The sequence below is a fragment of the Cryptomeria japonica genome, chromosome 7 (assembly GCF_030272615.1).
Source record: "Cryptomeria japonica chromosome 7, Sugi_1.0, whole genome shotgun sequence".
NCBI classification, from domain to species: domain Eukaryota; kingdom Viridiplantae; phylum Streptophyta; class Pinopsida; order Cupressales; family Cupressaceae; genus Cryptomeria; species Cryptomeria japonica.
The window spans coordinates 612,931,863-612,945,053 of NC_081411.1; the positions used below are offsets into that span (position 1 = coordinate 612,931,863).

General features: G+C 36.8%; 2 protein-coding genes across 2 annotated transcripts; both read right to left on the reverse strand.

Moving 5' to 3' along the window:
* Window positions 1-6,330: 6,330 nt before the first annotated feature.
* LOC131045042 (protein NODULATION SIGNALING PATHWAY 2-like) lies at window positions 6,331-7,911 on the reverse strand. The gene has a single exon (XM_057978553.2). It carries the CDS (start codon window positions 7,909-7,911, stop codon window positions 6,331-6,333), a length of 1,581 nt encoding a protein of 526 aa, XP_057834536.2.
* A 3,402-nt stretch (window positions 7,912-11,313) lies between these two features.
* LOC131045043 (protein NODULATION SIGNALING PATHWAY 2-like) lies at window positions 11,314-12,894 on the reverse strand. Its single transcript, XM_057978554.2, has one exon. It carries the CDS (start codon window positions 12,892-12,894, stop codon window positions 11,314-11,316), a length of 1,581 nt encoding a protein of 526 aa, XP_057834537.2.
* Between the last annotated feature and the right edge of the window lie 297 nt (window positions 12,895-13,191).

Below are 13,191 nucleotides of genomic sequence, written 5' to 3' on the forward strand. Positions count from 1 at the left end.
TCTTTGCTTAAGAGTATCCAGTATTGCTTCATGATCAGTAGTAGTCACTGTCCATAGCTCTTTGGTCTTCGGTTTTGCTTGATACTTCAACAACTTGACATTTGTAGCTATAATAAGGTGTGAATACATTATAATGGTTTTGTGTCTCTCATAGTCTTCAAATGCAGGCATGTCATTCTTTCTAATCATGTATGTTTGCAACCAAGTTCCCACAACAACAATTGAACTTGTAGGATATGTGAACCCGTCATCATCTGTCACTGGTTGTGTTAGCTTTTTTTTTTTTCCTGTACACATCGTGCCAACCAATATTTTGATCTCTCTTCATTCCCTTGCGGTGCGACAACTGCAAAAACATGTCCTGGTTGTACAAGATCTGATAGACGATCATACTCAAGTGAACTTTCCATGTCATTGTTTGACAAGGATATTGTTTGAGATAAAGGAGTTAGATAGTGGGGAACCCACGTATCAACCCACTCACTTGACTCACACTGATCCCAATCATACCGAACACAACTCTGACAAAAACAAGCCAACGCTCATGTCCAAATGGTCCATGTACTTGCATCTGAGCTGAGAAATGAATGCATCTTTGAAGAATCTTTAATTGTTTGACAATCCAATCTATCTCCCACTATTCCCTCCTCAACCAACCAAAAGAATCTGCTCACTACTAAATCAAGAGTACCTCCATGTGACAATGCTGAACTACACCAATCAACAATAGAACGTGCATCAGATAAATTTGCACCTGAAATCCTCAATTGCTCCTTAACTAGAGCTCTCTTCAAACATGCACCTGCTCCATCATGCTCTCCCTTCCCATGCCCTGCCTCAAAAAAACACCAAATATGAGGTATACGCCTCTCTACATGCATTCTACTCAACCAATAAAACATACGGGCATTCTTGAATGGACCCGTACAGTTATCTGACCATATTATATGTCGGTCAATTGCAATATCTTTCTCATGCAAGAACTCAAAAAAATTCTCGAAAGAATGTTGCACATACTCGGAGGATTGTGATCTATCATCACTCATATAAAAATGATACTCCCTGATTATCTTCCTGTCCTCTTCTGTACTATCAGGAGCATGTCTATATGTAATGTGAACAAAAATAGCAATCTGGACTGAATTGTAGTACTGAGACTGTACCTCATTCTGTGGTTGCAATGTATAGTTCTCTGCAAAATCAACCACCTATAAGGTACATCTCCCAAAAGCCTTAGGATCTTGTAAGACAAAATGATAAAGCATCCTACTATAAAATTGTACTTCAAAAATGTCATTTTATAAAGAAATCTAACTATAGCATCTAGGTTTAGTGTAGGTGTCCGAGGAGGGAAGAAGTGTTCACCTTGAATGCTAGTAGATTGCACCAATGCTCCACTATACAAGATTGTCCAAGTTGGATGTTGGTGTCTTGTATAGCCCACATAAATTTTTAATTTGGCAAACCTATTTCTCCAATCTAAACCAATCAACATATCTCCTCATCATTAATCGATAGATCTTCCCTAGATACAAAAAAAATCTTCTTCTCGTCTTTTACTAATTCACACATATCATTTGGACTAGTTTTTTACACTAATTGATTTAATCTATAGATCTAGATATTTAGTCATATTATTGTTGAATTTTTTTTATTATAATAGATGAATTGTTATTTAGTAGTGTATAAAACATAAACCATAGGATAGTGTTAAACATATACAAAACTTAAATAAGAAACCTATGTACCCAAAAATTCTCTTTCATGTTTTTTTTAAATTTTTTTGAAAGTAAAACACTTGCAACCACGTCATTTTTTAAAACATTATCATCCAGTAACCTTTTAAACTCCTAAAAAATCCTTTTTTGTACACTTCCATTCCTTTCAATATTTTCTCTTTTCACCCACAACACTCCCTCATCTATTCATATTCCACATTCCCTCATCCCAATACCTTTTCTTTCCCAATATCGTGAAGGGGTCTACACCAGTTAAAATGCAATTGAAACAAGTCAATATAAACTACAAATATACCTACTTCTATTCAAATGAATATTTATAATATAGAATAAATGTGTACTAGAGGCTTTGATGGTTCACCTGTTGTCCTAGGAGGGTTATCATTGATGAAATAGGCATCAATGTTCCATGTATGTAAAATGATAAGATTGTAATACAATGAATGCACACATGTGCATATAATCATGGAATTGATTTTTTTTAGAAAACATATATACTTCCTGCATCTCTTCTTCTAATGCATCATCAGGGGCATTCATCATTGTTGTAAACGATCCTAGCCATCGTTGTACATGTACAAGACAAAATATGTTAGATACAGGTGCAAGAGTTGTGGTGGATGATGTAATTTTTCTTACCTTTGATGAAGATACAGGTGCAAGAGTTGTGGTGGATGATGTAATTTTTTTTACCTTTAATGAAGATACATGTGCAAGAGTTGTGGTGGATGATGTACCCAAATTTTCTACACCCTGAAATGCATAATGTTTGCATTAGTTTAATTTGAACTATAATTAAAAATCTATTTATATTTTGAAAATTTGAAGTATTTAATAAATAAAACATTATAAATTCAAATCAACATACCTGACTAGCAAAACCCTACTGCATCTGGTCATCTGGTCCACCAACTTCACACAACTAGCTCGACAACATGTGCACTGATGGTAGCTCAAACCATTTGCACGTGCAATGCCATCTACCCCGTACCATACCTTGGAGCAGGTGATGTGCTAGTGACTGCTGGACATGCTATCAATAGGTGGTGTGTGAGGTGAAAAATGATGATAACAAACTATTGCAAAACCACAAAGATTCAACCACAATAAACCTTAGTTCTATAATAAAACATTCACCATACACCAATGAAGAAACCTAAGAACATGCAAATTAACAAATTGAAACAATAATACAATTCACATGCCAAGTAGGGTTTGATCTCCATTGTCTCCTAGCTCCATTGATCTTGTTTGATATATTTGCTCTCAGATTTAATATGTGCACAAGAGCCCAACAAAGAACAGATTGTGGTTGTGAAGTCGCTTGATTGCTAGAAGGTTTGATAGATACATTAGGATTAGAAAGGGAGAAAGAATCCTCTTATATAGAAGACACTTTAGAAAATGGAGGGATAAGATTAAGAGGTGAAAAGATAAATGGTTGGCTACGATTAAAGGGTAGGTAGAGTAAAATTAAGAGATAAATGACATGTGTCATAGAAGAGAAAAAGCTAATGAATTAATTAAATAAATTAAAAATTAATTAATAGAAGTGAGACCAATTAAATAAATAAAATATTTACTTAATTTAGGCAAAATATAATTTAAATAAATAAAAATATTTATTTAAATTTAGGGAAAGGCTAGAAGAGGATTAATGAATTAATTAAATAAATAAAAAATTTATTTAAGTAATAGAAGGTTTAGGATAAAATAATTAAATAAATAAAATATTTATTTAACTAAGCTAGGACGATTTTAGGTGTCTATAGGTGGTATAGTTGCAACATCATCATTTGTTGTTGCACCATCATGGGCTCATACACCATCATTTGGGCCAAGAGGATATGATAATTGTGTCCCATGCTGGATGATGATGTTGGTCAGTGAGGTAGCTGCCTGAAGAGTCTCCATCTCCATAGACTCCTTCAAGGCTACAAGGATCATTACGTGCACCAAGCATTTCAGAGCATGTAGAACTTGATTCTAGGCATTCTATACCCGTCGAGCCCCTGGTCTATCTTGGGTAGAGCCTCTACCTCTGCCCTGGAACTCCCTCATGTCAAAATAATTAGGGATTTGATTCAGGATGAACTCGCAGTATAGTTTTCTCAAAAAATATAAAGGCACCTCAAAGTTATTGCAAGGAGATTGGTCAAAGACCATCCACCACCTATCCCAAAATTGTGTTTTCATGGCATTGGGATTGCACCAATGTATATCAGAAACCTCTTTGAATTAAGAGGTAGGGTCTCCTAGGTTCGAGGATCGGTGAAAAGAGCACATATTTGTGCTTTGCTTATTTCTTTATTCTTTACATCATCATATGAGAGACCTTGTGCATAAAAGTTGCGACATGAGTTTCTATACGCATCCCATTCAGTGACTTGTTTTGAAACTTTGTCGACACTAGCCACCATTGTTTCTAGGGCTTGGGCAAGGTTTGCATGGTGTTGGTGTTATGATGCTTTCAATCTAGCCACTGGGTTGGAAATGGTTATCCTATTTTGTGCTAGTCGGCCTAGTAAATCCTCCTTTATGGTTTGGGAGGGGGTTATATGAGGATTACGAGGCATATTTTGTTGATTGGGAATGTTTCCTTGAGGGGGGTTTTCTTGTTGAGCATTTGATATCAAATTTAGAAAATAAAATAAAATAAATCAAAAACTAAAAAACTATCATGAAATTTGAGATAGAGAGCAATAAAAATGCATAAATAAACTGTAAACTAACCTCTTCGATGTCGTGGCATTTTTTTTTGGCTTATAGGGCTAAAATCGCGACCGTGTTCTTTGCACTATACTTGGTCGTCGTCTGTTTTTGGTGTAGTCCATGGGTAAAATGGACCTAGTCGGGTCTTAATTTTTTTAATTATTATAATTAAAAAAACACATATGGGTTTTTAATACTAAAAAGACTGCGTATAAGATTAGTAACGTGTACGCAATGTTTTAAGTATTAAAAACTCGTACACGTTATGGTTCGGATTTTCCTAACCGTAACCTATGCGAATTATTTTTTTTTTCAAATAACCCATATGCATTACGTCCATTTTTTTTTTAATGGTGTCCGATTTTTTGTTCACCATTTTGGTGCACTGACCCGTATATATTACTTGTGATCCTATATCATCATATATAACCTTAGAAATACCTTTACACTAGGGGCATTATGTCTTCCCCATACCATTGGAGCTTTCATTGTAACATTGTTACATTAGGGGCATCGCAATTTCTCCCATATAATAAATGCCTACATTGTGCTATACTTTTGAGTGAGGGCATCTTATAATCCCCACTCTTTTTTCCTATGCCATTAATGCTTATCCGATTTTATATTAAGATAACAAATGCCATAATGGCTCCTATCTATAGTCAACACACCTTTCCCCATCATTAACTTGAGACCATATTCTTAGACTTATGTCACCTCTAGGGATATGTTGCCTTACCTTGACCATTGTGGGGTCATGCTCTTGAATGCCACATTGAGAGAATATGTCCATCCTAGTACTTTATGTAAATGCATAGGTGCAACCTTATACCTTGAGTAGATGATTTTCATGCCTTATAGTTACTACTTTACAAGAGTTACATTCTTAGATTGTATTTATATTTCATGCATTATTTTCTTGTCTCCTCCCATTTCTTGCATCCTATGAATGTAACTATTGGTAGGGTGTATCTTATTGTTAATACTCATATGTTGAGATCAAGTACATAGTTACAAGAACTTGCATGAAGATTCATCATAATGACTAGATTAACCATCATCAAATTGGGTTACATTAGCTAATATTTTACATGACAACATGTCATATCTCTTTCCATATAAACATTTTCCTTATTTTTTATGATGATCATTAATAACAAAATTTAATTTATGTTTGTGACTATTTTTACTTGTGTGACAAGAACTACTCATTGCATGATTAAGAATATACTATTTCTTTGCAGTGTCACAATTACTTTCTCTTTCCTCATTCAATTAAAAACAAAAGAAAAGAAAAGAGGAAGAAAGTACATATTTCGTCATATGTGTGATATCTTGACCTATTAAGAGTTGGCACTAATTGGATACTTCTCAATAAACACATTATGAAGGTAGGGAATGAGTATTGATCTGTTCATCCCTTTTAGATCTCTTCCACTTAAAATACGCAAGACGTGAAATCAATGTTAGTATTTGGGAAACCTCTAAACAAATCACGTCAAATATCAGATAAAGAATTGTATGAAGCCTATTAACATATCTAAATTAAAATTCATTTGAATTTTATATTTGAGAAAACATTCCGCCTAAAATATCATTTTAAGAATTTAAATGTGAATCTTTAAGATAAAACCCCAACAATTTAACTACTTAATTTCAACCCAACCCTTTTATGTTGATTATACCCTTTTATGTTGATTATTTTTTCAAATGCTTGGCTTTAATAAATTTAATGTTTAGATGAATAGAAATTCTTGTTGAATAATGTGTAAGCCTGGACTTCAATTTTTTGAAAGTCTTAGAAGTATTCTTCTGTAAAGTTTTGTTATTCCTAAAAGAATACAAAGAATATGAAAGACTGTATGCATTAAAATGGTTATCATCTCCAAGTGGAAGCCCACACCAGTGGTGTATCCCGCCATTTCAGAATTATTTGGTTGCCTGAATTTTGGAGCTTGTAATGCCATCCTGCCTGGAACGACAAAATATCCCTCGCCTGCGCCATGCTTTCTTCGCTAATCTCAGCCCCCTGCCCACTAAATCCACATCTTCTGGGCAGCTCACAGAGCCTGCCATCCATTAATTCTTTCTCCTCCATTTCTGCTCCACCACACGAAAACGCTCTGGAAATCTTGGGCGCCAAGAAAGTGTTTTCCATCACAGTCCTCGCCAAACCCTCGTCGGGCAGCCCGGCCTCCAGGGACTCCAGCATGGCACAGAAGTACTCCATCGTGTCGCTGAGGTGGCCGCTGTAGTCCCTCCATTCGCTTGCCATGCCAGCACAAGCCCACGTCACGAAGGCCTCTGGCATGCCACGTGCAACCGACAGGAACTTTACAATCTGCGCTTTGCTTCGCTGGCACCGCAAATGTGGCAAGTTCAGCATCAGGTTGAAAACCATGGAAATATTACTCTGTTCCTCATGTTCTGCGGCGGATAACATGTGGTTTCTGAGGTTTTCCAATTTGATTTCTTCATAATACAAGGGAATTCCCACAGAAGCTGCGTAGCCGGCGAGTTTCGAACCCGTCTTCGAGCCGGACGCCACGTCATCATCCCAGAGAACAGCAGTAATGCGAAGCAGCTCCAGAGTTTTAGGGCTTTCCGCGGCCAGGGCTTCCATTAATGGCGGCCATTGCAGGCCCTCTGCTACATCAAAGTCAACAATGTGCATTCGCTTTGCATTATTTGAGGCGAAACGCTCCAGAATGCCCTGGTTTGCCGTGAAATGGGCAAATCTTGCGTAAGGATAGAGCTGACAGAGTGCCTGAAAGGCGGTCATACTGGTCTGTGTACAAAGCTCCTTCAATAATCTGGTGCTTGCGCTTTCAGACGCGTCTGGATCTCTGAAATTGTCAAGACAATAGTACGCCATTCTTTCCTCATGGCTTCCTGTCAGAGACATCCTCCGTCGCAGCCGATTCTCAACAACTTTTGCTAAATCCCAAGCTTCTCTCTCCAGTGCTTCGGCCCAAGCTTTCAGCAAATTTTGCATTATAATTCTCGTCTTCTCCCCTTCGTCTCTGACATGACAAGGAAGAACAATCTGAGTCTCGGAAGCTTCACATTGAACAGGAGCTTCTTTAATACTCATAAATATAGGACTCAACGGATTTACTAAGCACTCGTCAAGCTGAAAATTAGACTCTGTAATAGATGAAAGAATATCGCTCTCATTGGGGCAAAACAGAGTATTTTCTGCATATATAGTTTCATTGAATGGAGCTATAATTGCTTCCGGCTTAGAAATGAGCATTTCACTGCACTTCTCAAGATCGATTCCGACTGAGGAAGGGCATTCAGGGAACGGGAATGTATATGAATTGAACATTCCGAGCGGATTTATTTCTTTAAAAGCGCAATTGGACCAGGGCTCCCAACAGGTATCCATTGGATATGCAGCAGAGAAGATATTGTCTACTTCATTGAAATTCCAGGAGGAATAGGCTTCTAATGCCATTGTAATTGCAGACTAATTATTTTGATTTCGTCTTCCTTTGCAGATACAAACTTTCGGTTGACTATTTATACTAGTGTGATTCAAGCGAAAGTTCCAATTTTGAGTTGTTACACAGAATTGTGAAATGCACGGCAGCGGACATTTGGGAATTTTTATTATTTTAGTGTAGATTATAGAAATCCTGTTGGAGAGGATTGCTTTCATGGTGATCAGGTCAAAAGTCGAGATCTCAACATCCTCTGAGATGCGAATTATGAAATTGTGAGGGAGAGTCCGAAATTTGTCCAGTCTAGTGTTTTCCAGACAGAATATTTTTTACGTATATTTGACCGGGTAAATTTATGGCCTCATTAGTTTGCTTGCATTACACAAAATGTGTTTTAACAGCTGTACGATATGATACTGATTTTTATAAAATAAATTGGTGTGAGGAACATTTAAAAATCAAAATAGCTTTTTGAATGGAACAACTTGAGATAAAATATGCTCTTGTTTATTTATTTAGATAAGGCAATATCATATATCTATCACTGATGTATTAATAGTGTGTTTGAATGGAATAGTTTGTGTGTTGAATGAAACATCTTGAGATAAAATATATTTATTGTTTATTTATCTAAAATAATATGATATCTGCATAAAGTTTATAATTAACATATAGTTATTTTTCATTTAAAATTTATGAAAAGGTTTATAATTAATAAATAATTTTATCAATATAAAAAAGGTTTACATTTGACTTTTATGCCTCTTTTTTCTTATTATTTAATATTGCTTAATTCTTATATAAATATTTTTCTTAGAATTTTCATGTTTATTTTTTATCTTGTCATATATAAAATTCAATTTGCCTTATTTTATACAATGTTAACATTAGTTGTTATTAAAATAGTCATGTCTATTGGTTGTCCATTATCCTAGGCGTGAGTTTTTTCTAGTGATTTCTCGCTTCTTGTTTCAAGATACCATAGTAGTTTTCCCTCTCACAAATATCTATAAATTGGAGTGATGCAATACAAAACCCCCTTCCATTCAAACTTGCAAAATTAGAGACACAACCTACCCTTACAGGGACTCTATACTACCAGATTAACAGTCAAATTGCAACAAAACTTAAGCTTATATGCTCACGAAATTAGCAACACACAATTACAACTATAGCCCTAATTGGATTGATGCCTCTCCTCGATGCTAATTCTATCCTCTAACCCCTCTTAGGCACTCACACCAAGTTTCAAGGTGTTCTGACAACCGGATCAGGGAGAAACTGTTAGATTTCTGTTAGAACCCTAATTATTCTAACTAGCCAGGCAACCCCGTGAAAAATCTGCAAAATCTTTCCAGTTCAAAACTTCAATCATTGACAAGTGGAAGATAACACACTACTCTTAGTCCACAGGTGCTCACCCTAACAACTGAAATCCAAACAACAATATACAAATATAGAAAATAGGGCAAATTGCAGAAAAAGAGCAAAAGACAGAAAATAAACTTCCAATTTGGTGCCAATGATTTCAAATTAAAAAAAATAGTTTCAAAATTACATTGCAAAATCCCTAGTTCTCCCCTCCCTCTCTCTCGTTCTCTACCTTTTGCTTATACAATTTATCCCAAATTTGAACTTTTCTACCATGATTGTTGGACTGCATTATTGTTCAAATTCAAAAACTGATAAGTCGTTGTTGGACACATGTATCAGAATAGCAATTCCGAGTTAATAAATCACTATCGGACATTGGTATCGGAATACCAATTCTGAACATGTCTTCTTGATCACCCATCAAAATAACCCTTCAAGGCGGAGCAACAATTTCATGTAATTCGATATAACAAACTACCCCGATGTCGCTCATTTCTATATAGCTTATGCCAAACAAGACATTTGAAGGTCTATTAGTATAACCCATTGAAGTCGGTTGAACAATATTTTCTAATCCCGATAGTGTAAACTATCCCGACGACAACCTTATTGGATTAACTATTCCGATGATAACTTTTTGCCACCATGATGTTTTATCGGGTCAACTATCTTGATGCCAATATTGATACCATATTGGAATAGCCATTCAAAATCAGCCAAACAAAATTTTGCAAATCCGATAGTGTAACCTATCCCGATAACAGTGATGCCAATATTTTACCCCAATGACATCTTATTAGTATAACTTATCCCGATGATAGAAATGACAACATTTTGAGCAACTTTACAAATTCGAAAATCATGACTCCAATTTTGACCAACAGACCCAAAAACATGAAATAACATTACAAATGGTCTCAACAGACCTTGTTGAATCAAAACAGACCTAACCCTAACTCCTAAGACTCAAAATACCAAATTGACAAATTGACTAGACCTTAGGTGCTCCTGCATCATGGAGCCATGAGAAGGTAATGTTATGATGAGGTTTTGTAAGTAATAGGGTGCTATCAAGTTGATTAAAGGAAATTCATGAAGTGTTTATTTATAAATTCCTTTCTGGACCTCCATCTCATATGGATTTTTTCTCAAAATAGTTTCTTCACATAAATTCCATGTCTATATGGTTTGCTGATTTTTGTCAAGTTGAATGTGCAATCACATACATAAATTTGATTGGTAATCTTAATTTTTTAGATTTGCATACACATACATAAGTTAATATTACAAGCTTTCTTTACCTTGTCTTCAACATTTGGTAAGAGCAAATGATTTTGTTGAGAGGGGGATGTGTTTCTCTATGTTGAAGGGTTTTTGGTTGTAGTAGGAGCTTTCGTTTTGTGATCTTTTGCAAATTTATGAAGAGGATTATAAATCATGACCTCTCCTTCTCTCCAAGATATTGAGAAATTCAATTGTACGAGCTACAATATGTGGAAAATGAAATGGAGGATCTCTTGGAAGAGAGAAGTGGTTGTCGGTTTCACAAGGAATAAATTCATCTACAATGACCAATGATTATTAGAATCTAAGTTGGAGAAGGCACAGGAACTAAACTATTCAATTGTGTCTCACAGATTCCATCCTCTTGAATGTCGACTACACATACAAGTTGTAAAAGAGGATAGGTGGTATTTATCAAACTAAAAGTTTGTCCAATAAATTATATCTCAAAAGATGATTGCATTCTTTAAAGATAAAAGATGGTGATTTCATTTATTTGCATTCAGTTTGACTATAAATTAGTTTACATCAGTATATGTTAAATCAGAAAATGAAGATAGTGTATTTGTTTCTTTGTTCTTTGCCCAAATCTCAACTCTTTAAAATTAATTATTTTTAAAAATAATTGGACTTCAATTAACCTTCAGGTCATATAAAATAAATTTAATGTTCATTTGAGAAGAAATTATCGAATAATGTTTGATATTTTGTAAACCTAAAAGAATACAAAGAATATGCTGTACGGATTAAAATGGTTATTATCTCCATGTGGAAGCCCACACCAGAGGTGTATCCCGCCATTTCAGAATAACTTGGTTGTCTAAATTTTGTAGCGTGTAATGCCATCCTCTCTGAAACGACAACACATCCCTCGCCTGCGCCATGCTTTCTTCGCTAATCTCAGCCCCCTCCCCTCTAAATCCACATTTTCTGGGCAGCTCACACAGCCTGCCATCCATTAATTCTCTCTCCACCATTTCTGCTCCACCACACGAAAACGCTCTGGAAATCTTGGGCGCCAAGAAAGTGTTTTCCATTACAGTTCTGGCCAAACCCTCGTCGGGCAGCCCGGCCTCCACGGACTCCAGCATGGCACAGAAGTAGTCCATCGTGTCGCTGAGGTGGCCGCTATAGTCTCTCCATTCGCTTGCCACGCCAGCACAAGCCCACGTCACGAAGGCCTCTGGCATGCCACGTGCAACCGACAGGAACTCCACAATCTGCGCTTTGCTTCGCTGGCAGCGCATATGTGGCAAGTTCAGCATCAGGTTGAAAACCATGGAAACATTACGCTGTTCCTCCTCTTGTGCGGCGGACAACATGTGGTTTCTGAGATTTTCCAATCTGATTTCTTCATAATACAAGGGAATTCCCACAGAAGCGGCGTAGGCGGCGAGTTTCGAACCCGTCTTCGAGACGGACGCCACGTCATCATCCCAGACAACAGCAGTAATGCGAAGCAGCTCCAGAGTTTTAGGGCTTTCCGCCGCTAGGGCTTCCATTAATGGTGGCCATTGCATGCCCTCTGCTACATCAAAGTCAATTATGTGCATTCGCTTTGCATTATTAGAGGCAAAACGCTCCAGAATGCCCTGGTTTGCCGTGAAATGAGCAAATCTTGCGTAAGGGTAGAGCTGACAGAGTGCCTGAAAGGCGGTCATACTGGTGTGTGTACAAAGCTCCTTCAATGATCTGGTGTTTGCACTTTCAGATGAGTCGGGGTCTCTGAAATTGTGAAGACAATAGTACGCCATTCTTTCCTCATGGCTTCCTGTCAGAGACATCCTCCGTCGGAGCCGATTCTCAACAACTTTTGCCAAATCCCAAGCTTGTCTCTCAACTGCTTCGGCCCATGCTTTCAGCAAATTCTGCACTATAATTCTCGTCTTCTCCGCTTCGTCTCCGACATGACAAGGAAGAACAATCTGAGGCTCTGAAGCTTCACATTGAACAGGAACTTCTTCAATACTCATAAAATTAGGACTCAACGGATTTACTAAGAACTCGTCATGCTGAAAATCAGACTCTGTAATAGATGAGAGAATATCGCTCTCACTAGAGCAAAACAGAGTGTTTTCTACATATATACTTTCATTGAATGGAGTTATGGTTGCTTCCGGCTGAGAAATCAGCATTTCAGTAACCTTCTCAAGATCGATTCCAACTGAGGAAGGGCATTCAGGGAACGGGAATGTAAATGAATTGAACATTCCGAGCGGATTTATTTCTTTAAACGCACAATTGGACCAGGGCTCCAAACAGGTATCCATTGGATTTGCAGCAGAGAAGAAATTGTCTACTTCATTGAAATTCCAGGAGGAATAGGTTTCTAATGCCATTGTAATTGCAGACTAATTATTTTGATTTCGTCTTCCTTTGCAGAAACAAACTTACGAATGCCTATTTATAGTTGTTACACAGAATTGTGAAGGTCCACAGCAGCGGAAATTTGGGAATCAGAATAATTTTAGTCTAAAAGATAGAAATCTGTTGGAGAAGGTTCCTTTCATGATGATGAGGCCAAGAAGTCGAATTCTCAACATCCTCTGAAATGCTAATTTGAAACTGCGACCAGAGTCTCAAATTTGTCTGCTTTCGAATATTTTTGACCTGGTAAATTTATGGACTCATGGTTT

What these genes read in the sequence shown, in the direction of transcription:
- LOC131045042 (XM_057978553.2), bottom strand. Translation starts at nt 7,911, where the DNA reads ATGGCATTAGAAGCCTATTCCTCCTGGAATTTCAATGAAGTAGACAAT.
- LOC131045043 (XM_057978554.2), bottom strand. Translation starts at nt 12,894, where the DNA reads ATGGCATTAGAAACCTATTCCTCCTGGAATTTCAATGAAGTAGACAAT.